Source organism: Hypanus sabinus, chromosome 1 (assembly GCF_030144855.1).
Source record: "Hypanus sabinus isolate sHypSab1 chromosome 1, sHypSab1.hap1, whole genome shotgun sequence".
Taxonomy (NCBI): Eukaryota; Metazoa; Chordata; class Chondrichthyes; order Myliobatiformes; family Dasyatidae; genus Hypanus; species Hypanus sabinus.
The window spans coordinates 190,451,730-190,479,220 of record NC_082706.1 but is presented as its reverse complement, the minus strand read 5'-3'; the positions used below and the strand labels follow the sequence as shown (position 1 = coordinate 190,479,220).

The 27,491-nt window shown below is 40.1% G+C and overlaps 1 protein-coding gene across 11 annotated transcripts in view; it reads left to right on the top strand.

Moving 5' to 3' along the window:
• LOC132401655 (lethal(3)malignant brain tumor-like protein 4) overlaps positions 1-27,491 on the top strand; it is a 380,142-nt gene that overhangs the window by 81,249 nt on the left and 271,402 nt on the right. For 9 of the 11 annotated variants that reach the window (XM_059983770.1, XM_059983710.1, XM_059983719.1 and 6 more), the window contains exons 4-8: positions 1,694-1,826; positions 12,847-12,997; positions 14,366-14,498; positions 17,585-17,699; positions 20,284-20,378. In XM_059983770.1, coding sequence (XP_059839753.1) covers positions 1,694-1,826; positions 12,847-12,997; positions 14,366-14,498; positions 17,585-17,699; positions 20,284-20,378 — 627 coding nt within the window. Of the gene's footprint in view, positions 1-1,693; positions 1,827-12,846; positions 13,002-14,365; positions 14,499-17,584; positions 17,700-20,283; positions 20,379-27,491 lie in introns of all 11 variants that reach the window. The other 2 variants (XM_059983742.1, XM_059983761.1) reach the window with 2 other exon arrangements.

The following is a 27,491-nucleotide window of genomic DNA, read 5'->3' as shown; positions in this document are numbered from 1 at the left end:
TATTTGTGCTTTTCATTCCTAACCTTTCAAGGAGCTCTTTTCTCTTTGACCTTCTAATTTCCTATGCCTCAAATTAAATCTCCTTTTAGCCTCCTTGCTTATCCATTCTCTTCTCAGCCACAATTTTCCAGTCTTTTCAATAGTCTCCTGCATGTTGGAGCCTCTCCCGTGTAAGCTATCTTTTCTATGTTGTGGAGAGCATAAATGTGCATACATAGTACTCAATGAGTGGCCACCTGTTCCCCTTTCCTTTCCATAATTGCCACCTCTTTTACATTTGATTTTTCATATTCCCTTTGAGTGTGCCTTGCCATTTTATCTCAGACTGCCAAGAGGGACCTTCTTACGAGTGTAACAAAAATCCTTGCAGAATGAATCAACTGCACTACTCTCAGCTTGTTGCCACCTCAAAAAAGATTGCTTCATCATAATCTGCATTCTCCAAATCTATTCTGACTGATACTGAATAATCTCTGCCTTTTATCATAAAAGGTTTGTACAATCCCTCAACGTTTATTGCAACGACCTGCTCAAAGTCAAAAGTTAAACCAACTTATACAGAATTTATCCTTTCGTCCCTTTCAAAATAATAATGAGCATTAGCAGCCCTCTATCCCCTGGCACTGTTGCTTTAGCCAAGGATAAATTGCAGCCAGAGCCTCTGCTGTTCTCCCACTTGCTTCTTTTTAACAGACTAGAGTATATTTCATTTGGGCTTGGCAATTTATCCACTTTAAAAGATTCTAAGCACCTTAACAGTATTACTGTTATTTTGCTGAGTCCACAGAATATTTCACATTCACCTTCCTCAACGACAACATTGACACCTTCCCCTCTTTGTCAAGACAGGCACAAGGTATTCATCAAGGATCTCACCTACATCCTTTGCCTCCACAAGTAGGCTAAAATTTGTGCTCCCTAATAGGCTTTTAGTTATCCTTTTGATTTTACAACTATAAATAATTGTGGACATAGGCATTTTTAAAACCCCCCTGCATTAAATTCCCTTTTAATTTCACTCCTACACTTTATATTGACTTATTGGATTATAGTCTTAAAATATTTGTCTTGCATAGGCTTCTTTTCCATCTTATCATCCCCTCTGTGCACCTTGCAAGAGAGGCCCCCTAGATTTGGCAGTCCCTTCCTTTCTTGGATGCATGTTTATCTTGAGCTCTTTGATTCTCCTGTCTAAATGCCTCCTAAAGCTCTGGGGTTTATTGACCTTCAAGCAACTGCTTGCTTTTGGTCACTTAATGGTCCAGTAATCTTAATCTCAGCACTGTTTAGAACCTTTATTGCTGTTGTACTTTTGTTCTTCTCCATTAGTTTTAAAGCCTAGCACAATTATGATCACCTCCTCAGTAACTTTAATGGAAATCAAAATGTCAGAACACAAATGCAAGTTTCATTTTCATTCAATATTTAAATGTATGTCAGAAGAAACATTTCTTGGAAGTTGCTAAAGGCAGAATTGATTGAATATCTTTCCGTCTGAGTTAAGTTTACTATTCTCGTGTATTGTTTCATTAACTATTTTTCTTGTACAATAAATTTGTTTGGGTTTACTAGTGCCAATATTTCTCATTTACAGAGAACTATGTTGCTTTAATAATTGTACTTGTTTTTCTGTTTGCAAACTGATCTTTTTCTTTTACATTGAGTGGTAATAAATCATTAATGTTGTTATTAGTTTCAAATGAATGAATTTGGAACCCTGGAGATTATCACCAATGAAGAACAGGCTGCTGAATCCACTGAACAGAGTTCTGCTGAATCTACGGTTGGATTGAGGAATGCATACAGTGTTGCTTCTAATACACAAGGTAGGGAACCATTACATAGGGAATAATCTAGGACAGCATTCAATTTCAACTTCACCAATGTATATCGACACATGCAGTACAACTATTCAAGCCCACTTGTCTCTTGTAATGACTGCACTGCCATTTCTATTGGCTCCAGCATTTCTCTCAATCCACATTCTTGTATTTCCCAGAGCCTTTTGTGAAGTTGTGAAAAGTGCTATATACGCGCAGTTTTGCTCATTTTCACATACATGAGGATCAGAGAGGCTAGGAATTTATTGAAAGAAAATGATGAGTTTTGAAGTCGGAAGAGGATTGTGAGTGAGCAGGTAATTATAATCAACCAACAGGTCAGAAAATCTGGAAGCCCAAGCAAAAGTGCAGTGCAGTTCTGCTTGATTACTGAAGTGAGAAGTACCTCAAATGGTGACCAAAGTAGCAGTTGCTGCTGCCATATATGGACCAAATGGCCTAATTCTGCTCCTGTGTCTTACGGTCTCATATATTTAATTTGTAGAAAAAAATCCGAATTCCTCTGTGAAATTATCACAGTCGTTAAACACAAAAATATTTTTGGGAACCTCAGTACCGAGCAGCTTTGGAAAGACATCAGTGGTAAGGAAGATTAATGATGTAGGACAGAAAACAAAAGAATAAGCAAAAGCTTTGTGAATAAGGGAAAGGTGTGGAAATGCTGTCATAATTCTAGAGGGAAAAAGTATCCTACAGTATATTCTTTAGTGAGCAAGTGAAAAAATGGTGGTGAGGCAGGAGTTGATCCTTAATTTTTGCCATAATTAATTACAGAGCAGGAAAGCAATGGGATGGTGGAGAGCAACAGAGTCCCAATGATTCTTTGGCTCTTTTCCAAAGTTACTAACGCAAATAGGCAGAATCAATTTTAAAAGGATTTTGATGGGTATTAAATAATAATAATGTAACAATAAATCAATCTTGATCCAGTTTTTGAGTCAGAGTCCTACAAATTATATTATGAGCGATACATTATTACAGATAGGACAATCTGTAATAACCATCCGGATATAATATTACAGGATAAACAAGCAAGAACAGCATACTAAATAGCTATAGACATTCCAAACACACGCAGCATACAGAAATCAGTAAGTGAAAAGCACCAGAAACATGCTGGATTAAAAGAGGAAATTGAAAAACTATGGAACATGAACAGGGTATCCATTGTCCCGATAGTAATACCCACACCCGGTATCATCACAAAGTCACTGCACAATACCATCAAGTGATTAGGCCTGTGCAGCATTATTTATGTAAATCTCCAGAAAGTCACAATAGTAAGCACCACGAGAGTAGTCTGACAGTTCCAAGCAGCTGAGACACGAATGTGCTTGGCTATGCTGCTCAGGTTTTGCCAGCTTGAGCTGAGAAAAAAATAAAACTACAACAATAATAATGCACACTAAAGAAAACATGATGAAGATAAAGAAATTAGAAACACTTAATAGAGCAACCTTTAGAGGAATTAATTTGAGAGGTTTAAGGAAGTTTAATATTCCTGAACTTATGAATAATAATTCAACTTCAGTTTCAAAATCATTTAATATTGCTGATTGTACTTGTGCTTCTGTATAATTATCATTAAAGCCATTATTTTTATGCGATGAAGCCATGCTGTGTTTGCAACTTATTCCCTCATATGACTTGCTAATCAGAACATATTTTCCATTTTGAGTGTGGTTGTAATATTAAATACATAAGCGAGGGGCATGGCATTTTCCAGAGAGAAAGAAGAGCTGCTTGTAACTTCTGATTCTGCTGCAGTCTTGTGTTTATCAAACATTTGTAGGCCTGGCATCTTGCAGTTCCCTGGATGGATCTCTCTGTTGGATAATGGTGGCAAATAAAGAAGTCACTGCCATCATCTCTACTTTGTGTTACAACTACATTAAGTTGTATTTCTACTTCAGACTGTAATCTGTGGTGGTCTTTCTGAACCGGAGAATTGATAGCAGTTGTCTCAGTTTTGTGCCAATTAGAGCGAGGAATGAATTGAGATTACCACCCCAATCCCCAAGTGAAGAATAGCTAACAAAGTTGCAGGGTCAAGGAAAAATGTGGGGACACTCAGACAAGCAAGTGTTGCTGTTTCTAATCAAGTTCAGATCTAATGATCTCCTTGTATTGCAGGGAATTTGGCTGGTTCACCCCAGCCCAACTGTTGCTTGTACAGTGCCTATAAAAAGTGTTCACCTCCTCCCTGTCCCAGAAGTTTTCATGTTTTATTGTTTTACAACAATGAATCACAGTGGATTTAAGTTGGCTTTTTTTATACTGATCAACAGAAAAAAAGACTTTAGTGTCTCTACAAAGTGATCTAGATTAGTTACAAATATAAAAGACAAAATAATTGATTGCATAAATTTTCACCCCCTTCAATTCAGTATTTATTAGCTGCACCTTTGGCATCAAATACAGCCTTGAGTCTGTGTGGATGGGCCTCTATCAGCTTTGCACATTTAGACACAGTGATGTTTTTTCCCCATTCTTCTTTACAAAACTACTCAAGCTGTCAGATTGCACGGGGGTTATGAGTTATCAGCCCTTTTCAAGTCCAGACACAAATTCTCAATTAGATTGAGGTGTGGACTCTGACTTGGCCATTCCAGAACATTAACTTTGTTGTTTTTAAGCCATTCCTATGTAGCTTTAGCTTTATGCTTGGCGCCATCGTCCTGCTGGAAAATCAATCTTCTCTCAAGTCGCAGTTCTCTTGCAAACTGCAGCTGGTTTTCTTCCAGGATTTCCAGGATGAATGTATTTTGCTGCATTCATTTTACCCTCGACCTTCACATCCTTCTAGGCTACTGCAGTGAAGCATCCCCACAGCATGTGGAACGAGCCTCCAGTAGAAGTGGTAGAGGCAGGTTCGGTATTGTCATTTAAAGTAAAATTGGATAGGTATATGGACAGGAAAGGAATGGAGGGTTATGGGCTGAGTGCTGGCCAGTGGGACTAGGTGAGAGTAAGCTTTCGGCATAGACTAGAAGGGTCAAGATGGCCTGTTTCCATGCTATAATTGTTATATGGTTATGATGCAGTCACCACCATGCTTTATGGTAAGGATGGTGTGTTTTTGGTAATGTGCTTACGCCAAACATAGCATTTAGTCTGATGGCCAAAAAGCTCAATTTTTAATTTCATCAGACCATAGAACCTTCTTTCAGCTGACTTCAGAGTCTCCCACATACTTTCTGACTAACTCTAGCAACAGTGGCTTTCTCTTTACCACTCTCCCACAAAGCTGTGACTGGTGAAGCACCCGGGCAACAGTTGTTAGATATGCCGTTTCTCCCATCTCGGCCACGGAAGCTTGTAACTCCTCCAGAGTTGTCACAGGTCTCTTGGTGGCCTCCCTCACTAGTCTCCTTCTTGCATGGATAGTTTTTGAGGACGGCCTGCTCTAGGCAGATTTACAGCTGTGCCATGTTTTTTCCATTTTTTGATGACTGACTTAATTGTATTCAGTGACTGAGAAATTTTCTTGTATCCATCTTCCGACTTGTGCCTTTCATTAACCTTTCTGCAGAGTTGCTTGGAGTGTTCTTTTGTCTTCATGGTGTAGTTTTTTGTCAGGATACTGACTCACCAGCAGTTGAGCCTTCCAGATACAGGTGTATTTTTACTACAGTTTCTTGAAATACATACCTTGACTGCACATGGTGATCTCCATTTAACAAATTATGGACTTATAAAACCACCAGCGATGATTTGGTGTGTTACATTAAAGGGGCACTCAAGCTCAATGGCTTAATGATATTATGTCCTATTTAGACCTTGGAAAAAATTCATTAGTAGTGGGAGGGTGAGGAGGATACTAACTTTATAAGATTTTATTTTGGGTGCTGTTTCCTTATTGTTATGAATTTGATACATTTATTTTGCACAGTATTAATCTTCATTTTGCTGTTGGATTTTTTGTTTGTAGTTGTTTTCTAGAAACGCATAAAAATTAATTAAAAAGGGGGAGGGGTGAATACGTACGCAATGAATTATTGTGTTTTATATTTGTAATTAATTTAGATCACTTTATAGAGATCTTTATTTTCTGTTGATCAGGGTCAAAAAAGCCAACTTAAATCCACTGTGATTCAATGTTGTAAAAACAATGAAACATGAAAATTTCCAAGGGGAATGAATACTTTTTGTCTGCACTGTGGCTGACAGTGAAGAGACAGTATCTGGGAATCTGCCAATTTCCTTCATTGTTCTTGCTAACATTGGGGAAATACCATGAAGAGGAGATGGTAGTAGAAGATTTACTACGATCCCTTCAGAAGGAGAGCGAAGAGCAGTGATATCTCTGCTGCTCTCAGACCCTGGTCTCAGATTTCATGGAGGCTCAGTTCACTCTGATGCATAACCAAAAAACTCAAGGCTAGTGTTTTGGGCTCATGTTTAACTTGTATGGTATTTAGAGATGCAACATGATAACAGGCACTGTGGCCCAACGAGCCCGCACCATTCAATTATACCCATGTGACCAATTAATTTGCTAACCCGTACCCCTCTGAAATGTGGGAGGAAACTGGAGCATCAGGAGGAAACCCACACTGTCATGCAGAGAATGTACAAATTCCGTACAGACAGTGGCAGAGCTGAAACCGGGTTGCTGGTACTGCATTAACATCACTATGCTATCATGCCGCCCTAAGATTGAAAAATCATTGCATGCTATTATTCAAAGGCGTGTCATTAACCACAAATTCCAGAAATGGTCGCAAACTTTTTTAGTAGAACACCGCAGTTCCACTCAAAGAAAGTGACTTGGTCTGAGTGGAAAAGAAACAAATCATGCCCCACATTTTCTACAAAAACAGGTGTGGCTTATGCCTATGCTAGTACCTGCAGCAACACCACCCTTCGAAGGAAGTGTTCAGCTTCTGTATGTGTATATGTATGTTTTAGTTTTTCCTCTGAGGTTTTCCGGGAGTATCCCAGAAAGAGACCTCGCCTCAACAGCTTTTAGTCCTGCCAGGGAGCTCGTGCACTTGTGCCAGTTGTTATCCAGGACCTTCCAGCTGGAGTTCCTTGGATCTCACAATTCATGTGCAGGCTCTCCCTCCATGTTGGTAAAGGATATCTTTAATGTCTAGTGCTGACAAAGAGCACAGCAGAGCCAAATACAGAAAAAGATAGAGTAAAATTGCATGCCCCAGTTTTGGAGGAGTTCAACTGATTACTGTTCTGTAGAATACTCCATCAATCCAATCGTATATCAAGAAAGATGTTTCAGGTTTCTTGTATAAAGGAATTCTCGGATTAAAACAGAATACAATCTAAGTTCAAAATTCAAAGTAAAATTTATTATCAGAGTACATACATGTCAGCACATACAACCCTGCGATTCTTTTTCTGCAGGCATACTTAACAAATCTATAGAATGGTAACTGTAAACAGGATCAATGGACAACAAACTGTATAAATACAGAGATAAATAAATAGCAATTAATAATGAACATGAAATAGCAAGATAAAAAAGTCCTTAAATGAACAAACGCATATGATGTTGGAGCCGAACTTAGCCACACAGTCGTGGGTATAAAGCCGGTTGAGCAGGAAGCTAATTACTCATCCCTGCGGTGCTCCTGTGCTGATGAAGATTATGGAGCGGATGTTTTTGCCAATCCAATCTGACTGGGTCTAGAAGTGAGGAAATCCAGGATCCAATTGCACAAAAGGGGTATTGAGGCCCAGGTCTTGGAACTCACTGATTAGTTTAGATGGGGTGATGGTGTTAAATGCCGAGCTGGAATCCATGAAGAGCATTCTGATGGATGCATCTTTGCTGTCCAGATGTTCCAGTGTTGTGTGAAGAGCCAACAAGATAGCATCTGCTGTCAACCTGTTGCTTCAGCAAGTAAATTGAAGTGGATCCAAGTCACCACTCAGGCATGCGCTGATAAGCTTCAAACCAACCTCTTAAAACACTTCATCACTGTGGATGCAAGTGCCACTGGGTGATAGCCATTTGAGCAGGTTACCACTCTCTTCTTGGACGCTGGTATGATTGAAGCCTGCTTGAAGCTGGTGGGTACCACACACCGCCAGAGTGTGAGGTTGAAGATAACCGTGAACACACCAGTCAGTTGGTCAGAATGGGTCTCCATCTGGACCAGGTGCTTTCCTTACATTTACTCTCTTGAAGGCAGCCCAACTTCAGATACTGAGACCAAAGGGTCATTAGGAGATGTGGGGGACCGTAATGGTTCCTCCCTGTTCTGGTGATCAAAACAAGAAAAGAAGACATTGAGTTCATCTGGAAATGAAGCTGTTCTGCCCCCTATGTTTTATAAAGGAAAGTATTTGAAGCATTCTACCTTGAAATAGGCTGTTGCATTTTCCAAGTTATTCTAGCACTAAGTTGAGCAGTGGCCAGCCAGCAATCTGAAATGTGAAGACATTGCTCACTCAGTTTGCCAGCTGAGTGCAAAGGCATCGATTGACAGCAATTTGGTGTTCTGAGAAATGGCCAATCAGTAATCAGGATTGACTGTCGAGAACAAATTAAAGTAAGGTGGGCGGGGGAGGTGGAGTGGCCTTTGTTGGAGTGGACAGTGTTAGAGTGGGGACTTTGAGGCTTTCGTTCTTCGAAGCTTCAGCAATGGAGAGGCTTGAGGAAGAGAAAACGAACAAGCTATGGATAGTTTTTTTCTTCCCCCCCCCCACAGATTATTTATTGTTTTCCTCCTTTATATTTGCAAAGTTATAACAATAGGAATGCCAGGCAAGATAGTTGAATGCTCCTTTTGCAGGATTTGGGAAAGCAGGAAAGTGTCCCTGACAATTTCACCTGCAGCTTCTAACAATCCACGTTAAGGAGTTGGAGCTGGACTGGATGAACTCTGGATCATTCGGGAGGCTGATGGGGATAATAGATAGGATGTATAGACAGGTAGTTACACCCGAGGTGCAGGGTACAGAGAACAGGGTGACAGTCAGGAAAGAGAAAAGGGTTAAACGGCCAGTACAGAGTATCCCTGTGGCCATCCCTCTCAACAACAGGTGCTCCACTTTGGGTACTGTTGGGGCTGCTGACCTAGCATTGGAAAGTCACAGCGGTCAGGTCTCTGCACTGAGTCTGGTTCTGTGACTCAGAAGGAAAGGGTGAAGAAGAGGCAAGCTATGGTGAAAGGGGTTTATTAATTAAGGGAACAGAAAGGAGGCTCTGTGGATGAGAACGAGATTCCCTGATGGTATGTTGCCTCTTGGCTGCCATGGTCCAGGATTGAGATTGAGATTCAGATTGAGTTCTCAGTATTCTTAAGTCAGAGGGTAAGCAGGCAGAGGTCGTGGACCATGTAGGTACTAATGACATAGGGAGATAAGGTTTTGCATTGGGAGTTCAGTGCTAAGTTAAAGGGCAGGACTTACAAAGTTGTGACCTCAGGATTGCTACCCATGCCACTTGCTAGTGAGGCCCGAGCTAGGAAGATTATACAGTTTAATACATGACTAAGGCGTTAGTGCAGGAGGGAGCGCATAAGAGTTTTGGATCAATGGACTCTCTTCCAGGGAAGGTGGGACCTGTACAGAAGGGACAGTTTGCACCTGAACTGAAAGGGGATTAATATCCTAGTGAGAAGGTTTATAAATGCTGCATGGTGGAGTTTAAAATAGAGTTGCAGGAGGATGGGAACCAGAGTGCCAGAACAGTTAGTGGAGAGGTTGTGGAGACAGATGTTAATCCTCAGAGAAAGTCAGGAATCAAAAGTTTGAGTGGTGTGCCTAATGTTGTGAGCTGCGCGTATTTCAATGCAAGAAGCATTGTAGGAAAGGCAGTGGAGTTCAGGGCATGGATCAACACTGGGAATTACGGCATTGTGGCCATTAGTGAGACTTGATTGCAGGAGGAGCAGGACCGGCAGTCAGTCAATATTCCGCGGTTCCGCTGTTTTTGATGAGGCTGCGAAGGATGGATTGAAGGGGGAGGGGTGGTATTACTAGTCGGGAAAAATATCACGGCTCTGCTCCGTCAGGACAGACGGGAGAACTCATCTAGTGAAGATTAGTAGGTAGAGCTGAGGAATAAGAAAGGTATGACCATGTTAATGGGATTATATTATAGACCACCCAACATTCCATGGGATTTAGAGGAACAAATTTGCAGAGAAATTGCAAAATGTTGCAAGAAACATAATGTTGTTACAGTAGATGATTGTAACTTCGCACGTTAACTGGGATTGCCATACTGTAAAAGGACTACATGGGATAGAGTTTGTCAAATGTGTTCAGGAAAGTCTCCTTAATCAGTACATAGAAGTCCCAATGAGAGAGTGTGTGATACTTGATCTGCTGTTTGAAAATTAGTCAGGGCAGGTGACAGAAGTTTGATTATGATGCCATTAGTTTCAAAGTAGATATGGAAAAAGATATGTCTGGCCCTCAGGCTGAGGTATAGATTGGAGAAAGGCCAATTTTGATGGTATCAGAAAGCATATGTAATTGGGACAGGCTGTTTCCCGGCAAAGGTGTACTCAGGAAGTGCGGAGCTTTCAGAAACAAAATTTTAAGAATATAAACCTTGTACGTACCTGCCAGAATAAAACTTAATGATACCAAGTGTAGGGAACCTTGATTTTCAAGAGATATTAAAGCCCTGATTAAGAAAAAATTGCAGGTTTAGGCAAGTAGGAACAAACTGGGTACTTACAGAGTATAAGAAATGCAGGAGATCAGGAGGTCTAGAAGAAGGTGTGAGATTGCCCTTAGTGAAGGAGAACCCAAAAGGATCCATATACAGTATGTTCAGAGGAAAAGGATTGCAAGGGACAAAACTGGTTCTCTGGAAGATCAGATCTATGCTGAAGCCAAAAGGGATCTTAAATGGATTTTTTTTTCAGCTGTCTTTACTCTTTTATTCGGGAGATGGACACAGAGTCGACAGACGTGAGGCAAAGCAGTAATGACATCATGGACCCTGTACAAATTACAGAGGAGGAGGAGGTGTTTGCTGTCTTGAGGCAAATTAGGGTCTATAAATCCGAAGGCCTAACAGGGCTAAAAACCTTGAACCCTCTGGGAGGCAAGTGCAAAAATTGCAGGGGCCCTAGCAGTGGTGTTTAAATCATCCTTACTCACATACAGCCACTGCTGCGATACTAAGGAAGCTAGGTGCATGTGACAGGCAATTCTATCCTGCGCATCAGTGACCAGGATGCTCCGCTCCCCAACAGGCTGAATGTCTTTTATACCCGGTTTGATGCACAGAACAAAGTGCTGGCGAGGAAAGCACCCCTCCCGCTAGGGGAGCAGACACTCTGTCTGGCTGAAGCTGAGGTGAGGAAGACCCTGGTAAAGCTGCAGGGTCAGATAATGTCCCAGGTTGGTTTCTGAAAGACCCTATGAATTTCTATTATCAGCCAGGAGACTCTAATGTATAAAAACAAGAATGGTCAAGATGAGAAACTGTTTTCTCCCCCAGGCAAATAGGCTTCTGAACTCCCTGCTGCATCGTATTCACTAGTTAATCTGTTCTATACCTTACAACGTTTAATTTATGCACTTCGTTAGTTTATGTGTAATCGATCTGTTGATTTTATCATTACTTTCATAAGTTATTGTGTATTTTCTGTTTTAAATTAGCTACACCCTGATTCGGAGAAATGAAGTTTTGCTTGATGGTATACGTGTGTATAGTTAAATGACAATAAACTTGATGTGACAGTTGAGGTACAGAAGGACTGGAGGATAGGCAATGCTGTCCTGTTGTTTAAGAAAAGGTCTTAAAAATAATTCAGGCCCATGAGCCTGACATCAGTAGTGGGGAAGTTACTGGAAGGTATTCTAAGGCACTGGCTATATGAGTTATTGGAAAGTTAGCAAGGCTTTGTGCGTAGTAGGTTGTGTCTAACCATCTTGAGGAAGTTACCAAGAAAGTTGATGGCAGTGGATGTTGTCCACATGGACTTTAGCAAGGCGTTTGACAAGGTCCCACATGGGAGGTTGGTCAAGAAGGTTCAGTTTCTTGCCATTCAAGATGAGATAGTTAATTGGATTAAAATTTGACTTCGTGGGAGAAGCCAGAGAGTGGTAGTAGATGCTTGGCTCTCTGACTGGAGGCTTGTGACTAGTGGTGTGCCACAGAGTTCAGTGCCGGGTCCTTTGTATATCGTCTTTATCAGTGATTTAGATGATAATGCAGTTAACTGGATCAGTAAATTTGCGGATGACACCAAGACTGGGAGAGTAGTGGACAGCGAGGAGTGCAGCAAATGTTGCACTTTTGAGGACCAGCTTCTGCAAGTGTGCTGTGGTACACGTTCTAACTGATTGCATTACCCTTTGGTATGGAGGGGCCTCTGCACAAGGTCGGAAAAAGCTGCAGAAAGTTGTAAATTCAGCCAGTCCACCATGGGCACTAGCCTCCCCAGTATCCAGGACATCTTCTAAAGGTGAGGCCTCACAAAAGGTGGCATCCATCTTTAAGGAACTCCATCACCCAGGACATGCCCTCTTCTCATTGCTACCACTGAGGAGGAAGTACAAGAGCCTGAAGACCCACACTCAACATTTCAGGAACAGCTTCTTCCCCCTGCCATCGGATTTCTGATTTGGCGATGAACCTATGAACACTAACTCTCTTTTTCCCACTCTTTTAGCACTGCTTTTTATATATATAATCATTATATATATATAATCATATTGCCAATGTACTACTGCTGCAAAACAACACAATTTCACAATATATGCTGGTGATGTTAAACCTGATTCTAATGCTGATACATGTATTCCACTAAATGAAGAAAATACTATTCATGTACAAGGGACTGAGAAATAAAGCTGTTTCACTTCAGGTATAATTGGTGCACAGTGGGATTCTGGTTGGTGATGAACATGGAAGCAAATTAGGATAAAGACATGAAGACAAAGATCTTGAAGTTAATTTGCTAAAACCATTCAAATTTGGGAGTGGCATAAAGCTATTATTGTACTAACAAGACAGAATTATTCCACATATGTTATCATACTGATTTGCTTATTGCTTTTTGTGTCATAACAGAAAACGTTTCTGAAGATATTTGCACTAATGATCTGTCTAACACACAAGGCATCTGCTACTGTGAAAACTGTGGAGGATATGGGACAATGGGCAAGTTTAATAGATGTGACCATTTCTGTGGCTCAAATTATAAGCAACTGTATGAAAATGAGTAGGTATATTGAACAGCAGTTTTGATAAGTTTTGCAAAATTGAATTCTAAGATGATGCGTTGTCTGTTTTTATTGTAGACTTGAATGCAGAATTGTAAAGAACATAACTGTTGCCAGATGTTATAAGACAAATCTCAAACCAAATAAAATGTAAAGCTATGTAATTAGGTCCACAGAGCACAACTCGGAGGAAGTAATTGGGAAATTCTGAAGAATTGGTGTAACCATATTTTGAATTTTAAAGTAAATTCAGTGACTTATTCTTACCACTAAGGAGTTTTTGTGTGCTTGGAGCATACATCAAAAAATTTAGTGCAGACAGCAATCCACTTTGAATAAATTTCCAAATGGAGAGTATAATAAGCACAATTTGTCCTGCTGTAACAGAAGCAATTCGTATTTACCTTGGGCTATTTATTGTAGCAGAATATTCCAAGGTGCTTGCCAATAAATTTTTTTAATAGTAATATCATTTTACTGTGATATTAGGACAGCTGACTCTAGGAGGTGGCTTTGAAGGAGGACTTTAAAAGGGGAGAGGTGTCCTGATATTTTACAAATGCAATTGAAAATATTGCTTTTGATGGTAGACTGATGCAAGAGATTGAAACTGGATCAGCAGAAATGAATCCTGAAGCTGAGGTGACGATAGAAATAGGCAGAGGTGAGGGCACAGGGAAATCAAAAAATATATTTTAAAATATACTATAGTCGTTTTTAGTTCTGGAGTTAGGTGTGATTCACTGTTCATCCTGTTTGAATGTTAATTGTACCATCCAATTTTCCTCTTTTTTAGTTAGATTCCATTGTTGCAGCTGCACTGCAGAATCATGGGTGGAGGTACATTTAGTACTGAAATATGTACCATCGGTACTAGAGTTAGGATGTTGGTGGAGGATATTTTTGAGGTATCATGAGGTTTTGGATTCTACAGTTTCTTTCTATCACACAGAAGGAATTGAGGTTGTCAAAGAGTGCTACAGTGGGAGCTCAATGTCCAAGGATACACATTGTATTGAAAGGATGGGCAGGAACGCAGAGGGGCTGCATTTTTCTGTGCTGTACTTTTCTATGACTCTATGACCGTGTTCTATATCAGATATAGAATTATTTCTGGAATTATATTTAAATTTCTCCAGTGTACTTTGTGATTTGAACTCTTGTCAGGACCCTACATTAGACCTTTAGGTTAGTTAATCCGGTCCAATAATAAAATCATTATGCTTCTATATTTTATAAATTTATTAAGTGAGAATATGAAACTAATTTAATGCATCGAAAGTGTAATGTTGAAACTTGAAACTTCTATTAGATGCTTCTGGAGCTTGGCTAGATAAGCTATATTTCAATGCACAATTCTTTTCCAGACAATCTGCTATGGACCATGCTCTTGTGAAGCAAAATGCTAGTGTAATATTGAAACGGACGAAAAAACGAAAGAGGAAAGTGAGTGTTAACCCAAAAGAAGAATCTGATGAAGATTTTGAAGATGATTACATGGTGTGTTATATTCATAAATATTTAACTTCTATGACAGTGACATATTGCTAGCAGTGAAATTTCTGAAGCTTTCTCTCTGCTGCGGTCTGCTTTCCATACTGTGTTTACTGAACGATTTTGATTTTGGTGCGACGGAAACTACTATGAACATGGAAGATGTTGGAGAAATTCAGTGCAGCAGGCAAGGCAGCAAATGTGAGGTATGATAGAATATACATATCAGATCATTGGTCTTTCATCAGAGCTGGACTGGCACAGTAATATACTGTTCAACTTCATGGTGAAGCATCATTAACATGACTCTGCCTTTCTCTCTGCAGATGCTGAGTGACCAGGTGAGTCTTTTCATTATTTTCTGTTTCTATTTCAGATTTTCAGGATGTTTTTTGCAAAAGCTGTTTTTCACCAACATTAAGCCTTTAATCTAAATCTAGTCATTTGCCTTGATGATGCATAGGTAATCTCCAAACCTTTCAGAGCTCCATGAGAACAGAAGTGAGAAGGAAGAGCCAAGACTCCCCCTTCACATGTCACATAACTTGGTATAGCGGTCCTCTCCTTAATGCAGAGGCAGGTCTGGCACAAAAGTTTAGCGCTGAATTAATTCCAGGCCAGCAAAGCTAAGAGAGGGATGTGGTAACATTAGTCTGTCTTCCATCACTCCTGTTTCTACTTCAGAGCAGCAGTAAATCCAGTAGCATTGTGAAATGATTCACAAATTCTCCTGATTTACCCAGATCATATGAGCATAATGCTTGACTGGAACTGATATTTTATTTTGCATCTCTGTTTGGAATCACAGTATAAATATAATTTGTGAGCCCAATGCACACACGCTCCACAGTATATTAACTGATTGTTGAAGATAGTTTAAATAATGAGTCAAGTAAGAAGCAGAATAATGCAGATAATTCAGAATAACTGTATTGCAGAGATCTGATGTTTGCCCAAATTGCTTTGATTCCAGTGGTGGTCTTGTAATTGCCTTTTCTTTGTTCAGTTACAGCATTGCTGTGAACAATACAATGATCCGTACACTGGTTTGAAAAGCATTTTAGCTTTGAAAAGACTTTGCTGTGAAGAAGGCATTTCCAATTACCAGAGTTATGAGCTCAAGTTTTCTTCTCCTTGCTAAGTAAAGATATTGTTATATTTTTACAATTCCATTTTTGTTCCATTGTGCCCAATTTTGTGGCTATGACAAAAAGACTATAAGACATAGAAGCAGATTTAGGCCATCTGGCCCATCGAGTCTGCTCCACCATTCAATCATGGCTGATTCTTTTTTAATCTTCTGCTCTACCCCAGTTCCCGGCTTTCTCCCTTTAACCTTTGATGCCATGTCCAATCAAGATTTTTTCTCTTTTGGATGGAAAGAGTAGTCAAGGCTGGCGGACTTATCTGCCTGACATTTCCTGGTGGGATGGTCATTAATGCTGTTCATATCGAAGCTGCTACGTGGTCTATCAAGGACTGTCAAGAGAAGCCACTGTGGGAGATGCAGTTAATGGACGCTATCTGTCATACATACCTGCACTCCATGTTGAAAGCATGCACCTCATTTAGATGTATTTTAAACATTTTTTTCTCTTGAGTGCTGGATTTTTGAGATTCATTTTGCATAGCTCCTCACCAAAAGATGTTTCTGTCTCACCAAGCAGTTACACTGTGTGGTCTTACCATTTGTGCAAAATTCTCCAGCTCATTACCTGTCCTCACTGAGACCAAGTAAGTGTAGATGGTTTTGCATTGCATTGCATTTTGGTAAAGAGTGATGTGGATTTGGGGAGGATGGGGGAAGGAGAGCAAGAAAGCCTGGGTTCGTGTGCCTTGTGAACATTGTGAGAGATAACTGATGCACCATCAATAACTCACTCTGAGACGTAAAGGCGAGTTATCGGCTTTTATTGACTGGAAGAAGGAACAAGCAGTGAGTGACCACCATACTACATCCTGGAGACGGAGAGGCCGGGCTCAGGCATTGATCGCCTTTATACCGGGGTCTGTGGGAGGAGCCATAGGAGCAGTCACCGGGGGCATGTCCAGACAGATATATGTAGTTCACCACAATAACCAAAGGTGAAGTGATTAATGGAGCTCAGACTGGTCACCATCCGCTGTTACTAAACCATTGTTACCTACACACGCAGGGCAGCTAATAAGAAGGGGAGCTACAGTAGAGTAAATTAAATGCCTGATGAAGGGAGTCGGTCCCAAATGATGGCTGTTTATTAATTTCCATAATGCTACCTCACCGACTGAATTCCTTCAGCAGTTTTGTCTGTATTGCTCTGGACTTCTTTGGCATCTACAGAATCTCTTGTGTTTGCTTATTAAATGATTGTGATGGTTAACAGAAATAATTACAGTGATACAAACTTGATATTCTACAGGTTTTTTTTTTGCAGTCTAACAACTCCAGAATGTTGGACTAGCTTGGCGAATGGAACAAATCCACATCGTGCAAGATAAAAACGAATTTTTAAAAGTGCGAACATTTCACATGCTTGAAATGATCAACTTTGGTGTAAACCGTAACTTCCAGTGATAAGAATTTATTACTGTGAGCTGCAATTATTCAAGGTTTCTAGAACAGTTTCTGAGGGCGATGGTAAAGAATAAAGGGTTCAAACCAACCATTTTTTCCTCATGAACTTGAACCATATTGCTTAAAGACCTTCATGCTTAATGTTGCATGTAATATTCCTGCATATAATCAATTTACTTCATGCAACATTAGCATTCAGTGGGGAAGAATGTAATAATATATTAAAATGATTGGCAGAGCAACATTATTAAAATTTAAAGGCCCTACTGGGTCATTTTAATTTGAAGCTAAGTATTGTGTGGTAACAAAAACACATTTCTCTGCAAATTGGAAAAAAAAATCATTTGGCATACCTGGGGTGTTAATAATTTTTAGTCCAGTGTAGAATGAACAATGCAGCCACAGAAACTAAACAAGTGTCATTTGTGATGTTATTGAATGAAGTACAACTTTCAAGTTAAAAAAAAAGGCAGATTCTGATGGTTTTTTTTGAGCTGCATTTCGCAAGTACAATTCTGTGAATTTGATTTTGCTACAGGAAGAAGTACAAAGTGCTGAGAAAATGAAGATAAAAGTGTCTTCAGTCTTGACAGAACACAGTCGCTTCAAAAACATTGGACAATCTGACCCAAATTCCAAGCTTCCTAAACAGGGTATTTGGTACTCTTTTATTTGAAATGTATTGCATTATACTTATTTGTCACATGTTACATTAGTTCATTGTGTTTTAATTTGTGACTTACTTATGTCAACACAAATATCAAAATTGCTGTTCATATTTTGTTGCTGATGATTATAGTTGCTCTTTTTGATTTTAGTGCTTAGTTCAAAAGGCATTGCTAACAATCAAGGGCTAGGCCATGCAATCAGCAGTAAATAAGTTTAACTTGAAAAGGATCTATTCAGTTTGCTTCTTACCCATATTTATTAGCATTTCTTTACACAATATACCTAGAATAGCGGGGATAAAGTGAGTACTCAAAAGACACGCATTATTTACTGTGAACTTAGCACTTAATCATGGAGGCTAAATTGTTCCTGTGGAGTAGTTCAAAATTCAAAGTAAATTTATTATCAAAGTACATATATGTCACCATATATTCATTTTCTTGTAGGCATTCATAGAACAAAGAAAAGAATTAAATTCAGTGAAAACTACATACAAATACTGAAAAGCAACCATTGTGCAAAAGAAGACAAACAGCAAATACAAACGAAATTAACAATCAGTTAAAAGATAGGTGATTATTTAATACTGTGAACAAAAGTTGTAGAATCCTGGAAAGTGAGTCCAGAGATTGTTTTCAGTGATCAGTTCAGCATTGACATGAGTGAAGTTATCCACACTGGTCCTGAACCCGGTGGTGTGGGACCTAAGGCTCTTTTATCTCCTTCCCAATGGCAGAGGTGAGAAGAAAGCTTTGCCTGGGGATGGTGATGGATCATTGATGATGGATGCTGCTTTCTAATTGGCAGTTGACAGTACAATGGATTAAAAAGCTTTATAACTGACCCAGCCCCTCCCCAAATCTTCAAAGATAGGTCAAGAGATAAAATCTTAAATTGAAGTCTTGTAGTTATTTCTGAGAGTTTGGTCAGAGGGTGCAAGGCAGGTTTAGAAGTAGGCAGATGAAGTTCACAAGTAAAATCACAGCAGTGGTTGAAGAACCCACAGTATGAAAGACATATTTATCTGCAAGAAATATCAAGATAGAAGAAAAATTGGATATTGATGGATAGTTCAATATAATTTAAAAATAGTTTGTGCTCAGAGAGCATAACCATAATCATTGTATAGCTGAGTACTTCAGTACAATTCCAACCTACTTTTTCTTTTCCCTTCCCAACTCGCCGAGTGTGCTACAGAACCTCCCAGAATGGAAAGCTCCTTTCTTTCCAATTAATTATCCACCTATTGCAATGACTCTGGAAAACGTTGCTAATTATGTGTGACCATGACACTTGTTACCTATTGTTCTTCATCCTTCTCATTACGTCTTCATCCTCGAGCACAGTTGACCTTGACGTCCTCTAAATCTTCTCTAGGATTGTCCAACTCAGTGGAATAATATTCACTTGATTTAATTCTTGGGTATTAACTTGTAGTTGGCGAATCACTTGTAATAGATTTTCATCCACTCCTGGTATTCCTCAAGGAATATCTTGGCTTCCTTCCATCTTTTATCTATATGCCACATGTTGGTGACTTCCCTTCAAGTCGTTGAGGCACTTTCAATGTACACATTGGCGATGCTTAGATGTAACTCATGACTACTGCTGTGAGTCACATTGACCATGGACGTTGCATCCTAGCTGTCTACATCATACGCAAGCCAAGCAGTACACAATGGAGAGCAAGCTGTTGTCCACGCAGCTGGTGAATCCAATAGAATGGCAGAGACACAGGAGATGCCAGTCAATGTTGAACTCAAATGTAGGGCTGCCTTTGGGACTCCAGCTTCAGATTTTTCCCTCAGGGTTCACTCCCGAAGCGCTCGCCGTGAGTGCATCTGGCCGCAAGGTTGTGGAGGATTGAGATCAGATTTTTCTTTCTCCAAGATGATCTGCCAACCACGGCTGATGAGCCCCATCTGCCCAAAGCGACTTATTTAAAAATGCCAGTAATCCACCTTTGCCCCTTCTCCAGTCAGTAGAAATGGCTCCGCTGGGCTTAGTAGCTAAGTCACATCTGAAGTTCTCACAAGCTACATGAGAAAACACATATTGGCAGCAATTCATACATAATGGGAGCTTATCCCCACTAACTACCCCACCCCTGGCTATGAAACCTTAAGAAATCGTTGCAGTAGTGGATGAGCAGAAATTTTATTCAGCTGAATATTGGAAATATCAAAGCAATTATCATGGATAGCAAAACCCATTTCTTAAACATAATTCCATCCAGGACATAAAGTCATAATTATTAATAGCAGAATTAGACCATTCATACCATCTAGTCTGCTCCACCATTTCATCATGACTTATAATCCTTCTCAATGCTATTCTCCTCTTCCCCCTGCTGCGCCCCCCTCTCCCGCCATGCTCCCTCCCCCCACAGCGCCCCCTCCTCCCACCTCTTTCCCACTGCTCTTTTTCTTACCCCCTCCCTCTACCCCAGTTACGTAGAACACAGTTCATTTGAGATAAACCAAATTCCTCTGATATCTGAAGAACTTTTATATCCTTTTCCTTAAACTTTGTGGTTGCAGTAACAAATATTATTACTTTTTCTCATAGCTGTTCCACTCTCTGGAAAGAAAAAGTCCTGGTCGTGGGTGAAGTATCTGGGAGAAGAAAATGCATTAGCTGCACCCCCAAAGCTGTTTAATGAGGTATTGATGTCTGGATTCAGAATGCTTAATAACTTTCTAATATACTATTATCACACACCAGAAGATCCTTCAGAACATTGTATTCATTGGACATGAAATAATATGAGTTCATTTGAATATTTGAATGAAATGATGACATCTGGATGGGAGATTTTGTTTCTTTGTGTGAGGCTATTCACATTGCAGAAACTCCATTCATGAAAATAATTGAAAGTATCAGGACATGATTATAAAGAAGGAGACTTCTGATATTTTTTACTGTGATTTCACAAACATGCTGCTCCTATTTACTCTGTGTTAGCAGATTTTGTGTATTCTTTTGTGTGATTGTGTCAATTTTTATAACCTACTTGCTCCCATTGTTGCTCTTGCAATTAGATTTGAGACCTCTTGGCAACCTTCAGCAGGATACACCAAATTGATGCATATAGGGATCACTGGGAATGCAGAAAATCAAGTTTGCACACACCGGGTTCCAAATTAGTGATAAGTTGCTGATTTCAGGATGACTTTTGGTTCGAGGGCTCAGAGACACTGTGTCTCCTCCCATTTCAAGTATGCCATGGAGTAGAACAAGAAGCCGTTTCATGTCCCTGAGACACCGTGTCTGGCTCTGCATCACCCCCTGTAAGCATCAGTCCATATTCAATGCTTCCATCCCTTGAGTGGGACCTGAAGACAGTTTGTTGTGATTTAGTTGTGAATGTGTTACTACAAAGTCATGGTCATCTCATAAATCACATGCATACAAAATGTGTTTAGCATTACTGGGATTGTAACTATTTGAACAAGAAAATCAAGTATTTGGACCAATTACTTTTGCCTAATACTATTAATACCCTTAAAAGACATCATTGAATTATTAAAGACATTCAGCCCATCAGTTATGAATTGACTATATGTTTCTCTGTTCTTCTCTCCACACCTGTCCGGCCCAACAAGTTATTTTCCTCAAGGTGCCAACTAAGTTTGGTATCTGAAATCACAAATAATTCTGTTTCCACAGGCTGCGAGTTTCAAATCATAATGACCAGCAGAAAATCCTTCCTTGAACCAATATCTCCTTCCAAATGTGGGGTGATGAGATTTGGAAATACCACTTTCTTTGTGACCTTACCGTTGTTTTATAAAAGTTAATTGTAGTCTTCCTGCTTTAAATATAAAGCCCAGAAACTTACATGATTCCCCAGTGTGCTTTGTCACATTAATGCAAAAAAAAAATCACCGGTCTTTTTCTTCCTGCACGCCCTTCAAAACTATATCATTAAGTCCTTGTGGTTTTTCTGACAAAGTGTAACACTTCACATTCTCTGCTTCATCTACACAGTCTGCCGATCAGTCTATCTCATTTTGTGATCTATTGCTATCTACCCCACTGTTACTATACTTCTAGCTTTCAGTCAAATGTTAATTTTGGGATTTTATCCTGCACTCTAATGCCTGAGAATGAATGTATATCATAAAAGGTGTTGTCCCTCCTAAGATCTTTGGAGTACACCAGTGCCTGTCCATCTGAAAACAAGTGTTTACCACAACTTTAACTCCACGGTAGCATAGCGGTTAGCATGATGCTATTACAGTTTGGAGTTCCATTCTGACACTGTTCTGCGAGGAATCTCTGTACATCCTCCCTGTGGAATGCACAGGGTTCCCCCTGGGTGCTCCTGTTCCCACCCACAGTCCTAAGACGTACTGGGTAGGCTAATTGTTCATTGTAAATTTTCCTGTGATTAGGTGACGGTTAATTGGGGTTGTGGAGTTGCTGGGGACGCGTGGCTCGAAGGACCTACACCGCACTGTATTGCTAAACACGCACTCACACTCACTTTCTATTTATTCTAAATCAACTCAACCATCAGGCTCTTGTACCAAAGAGGATAAATTCACTCACTCTATCAATGAGCTGTTCCCACAACCTGTGGGCTCACTTTTAAGGACTGTTCCTCTTATGTTCTCGATATCTATTGTGTGCTTTTTTATTCATCTATCTGTCTTCTATTTGCTGTTTGTTGTCTTTTGCACTTTTGTTGTTTATCCATCCTGTTAGGTGCAGTCTTTCAATGTTCCTTGAATTTACTGAGTAAGCTTGCAAGAAAAACAAATCCCAAGATTGGATATAGTGATACTGTATATATGTACTTTGATCATAAATCTACTTTGAACTTTGAACTCCTTGTTGCTACTGACCTTTATTTTTTGATGAGCCTGAAATTGTACTCGGCTAGCAACCTACGATATGGAACTTGGACAAACTAGAGAAAGTCCATATCTACATCTGGTCCCTCCTGCTTCTTATCCCTGTGAGCAGCATAAGTGCTATACCCATTCACCTCCTCCCCGACCTCCACTCAGGGCCCCAAACAGTCCTTCCAGTTGAGGCAGCACTTCACTTGCGAATATTCTGGGGTCATCCATTGTGTCTGGTGCTCCCAAAGCGGCCTTGTGTTTATACATTGGTGAGACCTGTCGTAAACCGTGGACCTCTGCTCCACCGGCCGAAAGCAGAACTTCCTGGTGGCCAAACATTTTAATTCCTACTCCCATTCCCACATGTCAGTCCATGGCCTCCTCTTGTGTTGCAATGAGGCCACAGTCAAGTTGGAGAAGCAGCAACCGTCAGGGTTGCCTCCAACCTGATGGCAAGAATATTGATTTCTCCTTCTGATTAAAAAAAATATTTCCCTCCCCTCCCCTCTTCTTCTATTCTCCATTCTGACCTTTTACCACTTCTCTCCTACCAATCACTTTCCCCTGATGCCTTATGGTCCACTCTCCTCTCCTATCAGATTCCCTTTATCTCCAGCCCTTTCCCACCCACCTGGCTTCACCCATCACCTTCTAGCTAGCTTCCTTCCCTACTCCCACCTTTTTATTCTGGTGTCTTCCCCCTTCCTTTTCAGTCCTGAAGGAGTATCTCAGCCCAAAACATCAAATGTCTATTCATTTGCGTCGATGCCACCTTTCCAGCTGAAAAACTGGCATGTTCAGACACAGTGTGTGTTAATCTACATCTGGTGTTCCCTTGATTGATCTTCTCCTGTATCTCACCAGAATCCAATGAAGTTGTCCTTAAATCTATTTATTAAGTCTGTTTTCTTTTCTTCAGTATGTTCCATGTAAGAACTTTTCCATCACTGGGGTTAAATTAAAACCAAAGATTGCAGATGAAGGCAATCTGTAGCAACAACAGAATATAATAGAAATACTCAACTGGTCAGCTAGCATCTGTGGAGAGAGAAGGGGAGCTAATGCAGCAGGTGAATGAACTTAAATGAAGATATCCACAGCACTGATTTAGACAAATACATACGGGGATGGCAGATAGGAAGCTGTTATGTTTTGTAACTTCAGAAATTATTCAGAGATAATGTGTCTTAGTTTTGATTTTACTTTTAGTGAGATGTGCATGTGTAAGTTGATAAAGTCAGGACTATGCAATTCATATATTTTTATATATAACCTGCAATGCATTATTTAAACAAACAAGGAAAGTTTAATCACCAATATATTTGCACTATTATTCAAATATTACTGAACTATTAAATACAAAACACTCCTCCCTCCTTAGCTATAAACTTCAACTCAAATATCCAATTCAGGGCTTAAAGATGTAATGGCTGTGGAGGATTTCTTACTCTTTCCTGAGCAGGGAGGTCACCCTGCTTGGGCAGTGAGTCTTTTGACTGTCAAAACAATCTCAGATACTGGGGCTTCCTCCATGGTAGTTGGAGTTGATTACGAGACTGCAGGAAGTGGTACTGACAGCTCTCCTTTTCTATCTATATCTGTTCGATCCTTGCTTGTGTCCCAGTCCCAGCATCTTTTACTCTCTTTATCCTGCTCGTGATCTTTTTTTCACTCATGCTGCCTTCTTGGTTCTCTCAGGATCCCTATCACAGTTTTGCTCACAGTTTCGCTCACAGTCTTGATCCTTTTCACACTTGTGTTCCTGCTCTTTTTCTTCCCCACATTCCTTCTCTCTTTCACGCTTTCCTCCCTCTCACTCAAGTTTCTTCTCTCTCCTTTCAACAATGTATCTTTCTTTTCCTAACCTTTTTCTTCTTCTAGCATCTTGTGAGCATCTCTGAATTTGCTAATTATTATTGGTCTCGTTTATCCTCTTCTATTTTCATAGAACCTGTGCCATCTTCCTCTTTCTTTTCCTTTTTCTTCTTTCCGGGATGTGCATCTTTATCTTGGGAAGGTGCATTCAGTTCACTAGAGTATTCTCTCAATATTCCTTCTAATTTACAATCTGATCTCTCCTTTTGGATTCCTAATCCACAACATCATCTGACAAATCCTCTGTTTTCATATCTCCATTGAGTCCTTTCTTTTTGGCCATCTATTCACCCAGCTGGGTTTTGGTCTTTGCATCTTTTACACACAGCTTTTTGTCTCTCAGTTGAAGTTCGTGCAATAACCTTAATACACACAGAGTAGATTCTGGTTCTTTATGTTTACAAAAGCCATAAGACACAGGAGAAGAATTGGGCCATTCAGCCCATCGAGTCTGCTCCACCATGGCTGATCCCGGATCCCACTCAAACCCATACACCTGCCTTCTCACCTTATCCTTTGATGCCCTGACCGATCAGGAAACTAGCAACTTCCACCTTAAATATACCCATGGACGGCCTCCACCGCAGTCTGTGGCAGAGCATTCCACAGATTTAGTATTCTCTGGCTTCCTTACCTCTGTTCTAAAGGGTTGCCCCTCAATTTTGTGGCCATGCTCTCTAGTTCTAGATAACCCTGTGATAGGAAATATCCTCTCCATATCCACCGTATCTATTCCTTTCAACACTTGGTAGGTTTCAATGAGATTCCCACACATTCTTCTAAATTCCAGTGAGTACAGGCCCGAAGCTGCTAAATGCTCCTTCATTCCTGGAATCATTCTCATGAACCTCCTCTGGACTCTCTCCAATGACAACACATCCTTTTTGAGATGTGGGGCCGAAAACTGTTGACAATACTCCAAGCCAAATGTTTGCAACTTTCCTGAAGCTCCAAGAACTCTCTTCCAGCATGAAACCAAGCAACATTTTGCCAGCAATTGCTTGATGAACATATCAGAAACTTTCTCTAATATGTTGTCTATAAATACTGTTGTAGTCGGACCACTGCTTCATCGCTGTCATGATTCCTTTGAACAACACAGTCCTTCCTTGGTCCAATACGCTTTCCAACCAGAGGCACAGAAACAGACGTTAGCACCCATTTCCCCTTTTGGTATATAGCGTGGAGGTAGTTGTGACATCATCCAGTACTTTTCTTAATTTGCTTTCAGTTGACCATATTACAGGTGATGCGGCATGCAAATAGTAGATGGATCTCCAATCAAGTTGTGTTTGTCTTAGTCACTTGCATTCCCACAATGCTGGCCCTCTTTCTCTTGCCACATACAAGTTCCATGTGGCTTTCCAAGTTCCATGTGGTATTTCACTGCTAAGAATGTCATTCCCACAGGAGTTATCTCTTCTCTGGTACAAGTTCTTTGTTGGATATCTGCAGGCTTCAGTTCAGTATCTTTGAAATGCCATTCAAACTCATGTTGTGGAATGACTGAAACAACCAAGTCAGTGACCGATTCCATTTTAATTAATCTGCTGTTCACTTCTAGTGTAAGCCATGTTGCTTGTCTATTGTTAGTTTTCACAAAGCTGCACAGTCCTCTGTTCTTGCATCATGATCAGATCTCTCATCATGAGCCTGAAGTTTAGTGCTCTATTTGGAACGGGAACTTGACTTTTTAGCTTTTTCACTTCCTTGTGCAGTCTACTTATTTTTGCCTGCCCGACGTGCTCTTTGCATGTGTCCAATTTTGTTGCATTTTCTGCAATTGTTTGATCTACAACTTAATTGTGTCTGTCTGCTGTTTTCATTGATACAGCTACTTCAGCTGTTCTTTTAAATGTTAACTGTGCTTCAATCAAAACACCGTTTTTGAAGGTGTTCTTTGAGCTAAACGTTCTCTCAGTGTAAAACACAAAAATCCTGGAGGAACTCAGCTGGTCAGGCAGCATCTATGGAAAGGAATAAACAGTCCAACTGCTGACCTGTTGAGTTTTTTCCAGCATTTTATGTGTTTTGCCTTGGATTTCCAGCATCTGCAGATATTGTTGTGTTTGTGATCTCAATGCATCATTAAGCCCATTATTGAACTGACAATTTTTAGACAACTTCTTCAATTCAGCCACATATGCTGAAATGGACTCGCCTTCCTTTTGATTTTGTTAATGAAACCTAATGCATCTGCAATCAACAATGGTTTCAGCTCTAAACATTCCTGCATTACTTTCACAATATTAACAAAGGTATTTTCTGCTGGTTTGGTTGGAGCAGTCAATCTCTAAGCAAACTGTATGCCTTTAAACCCAATGGACTCAGCAAAACTGGCACTCATTTCTCATTGGCTATTAAAGGCATCTATCTCTTTAACTTGGTCATCTCTGCCTCCTTTTCTGAAGAGACACTTATTGTGTTGCTTTTATATACTTGACCATTTCACTGCACTTTTTTTAAAACTTGATTGTCTCGCTGCACTTCAACATGTAGGTAGTCATCTTGGGCTCGTTTTAAAAATACTTCTTGCCACTGTTAAGCTCTGTAAGCTCCAAAACATTAAACCAATTGCAAGAAAAAGACATGAGCCCAAGACAACGGGTCTTGCTTCATCTTTACTTTTAGTGAGATGCGCACATGTACAGTGATAGCGTCATGACATATGCAGTTCACATAACCTGTAATGCATTACTTAAACAAACAAGGAATGTATAATCACCAATATATTTACACTGTTGCTCAAATATTACTGAAGTGTTAAAAACACAAGGGAAGCTACTTTGGATTGTGTTGGAATTGTTAAGTTCAGAGTATTGAAGTATGATTGAGAGAGGCTGTTGAAGCTTGCAAATGTTGATAAACCTCACCTGGCATCTGTTTCAGGGAGAGGGGTTGAGGTAATGGTGAGGGAATGGGGTTTGTGGTCAGGACCCAAGCTATGGGAACTTCTGTTCATCCAGTGTGCTTACAGGACATTTTGAGACAGTGGCGAGATTGAGGAAATTAGTGGTGAGTTCCAGCTCAATGTCACTGTCAATGTTTTCA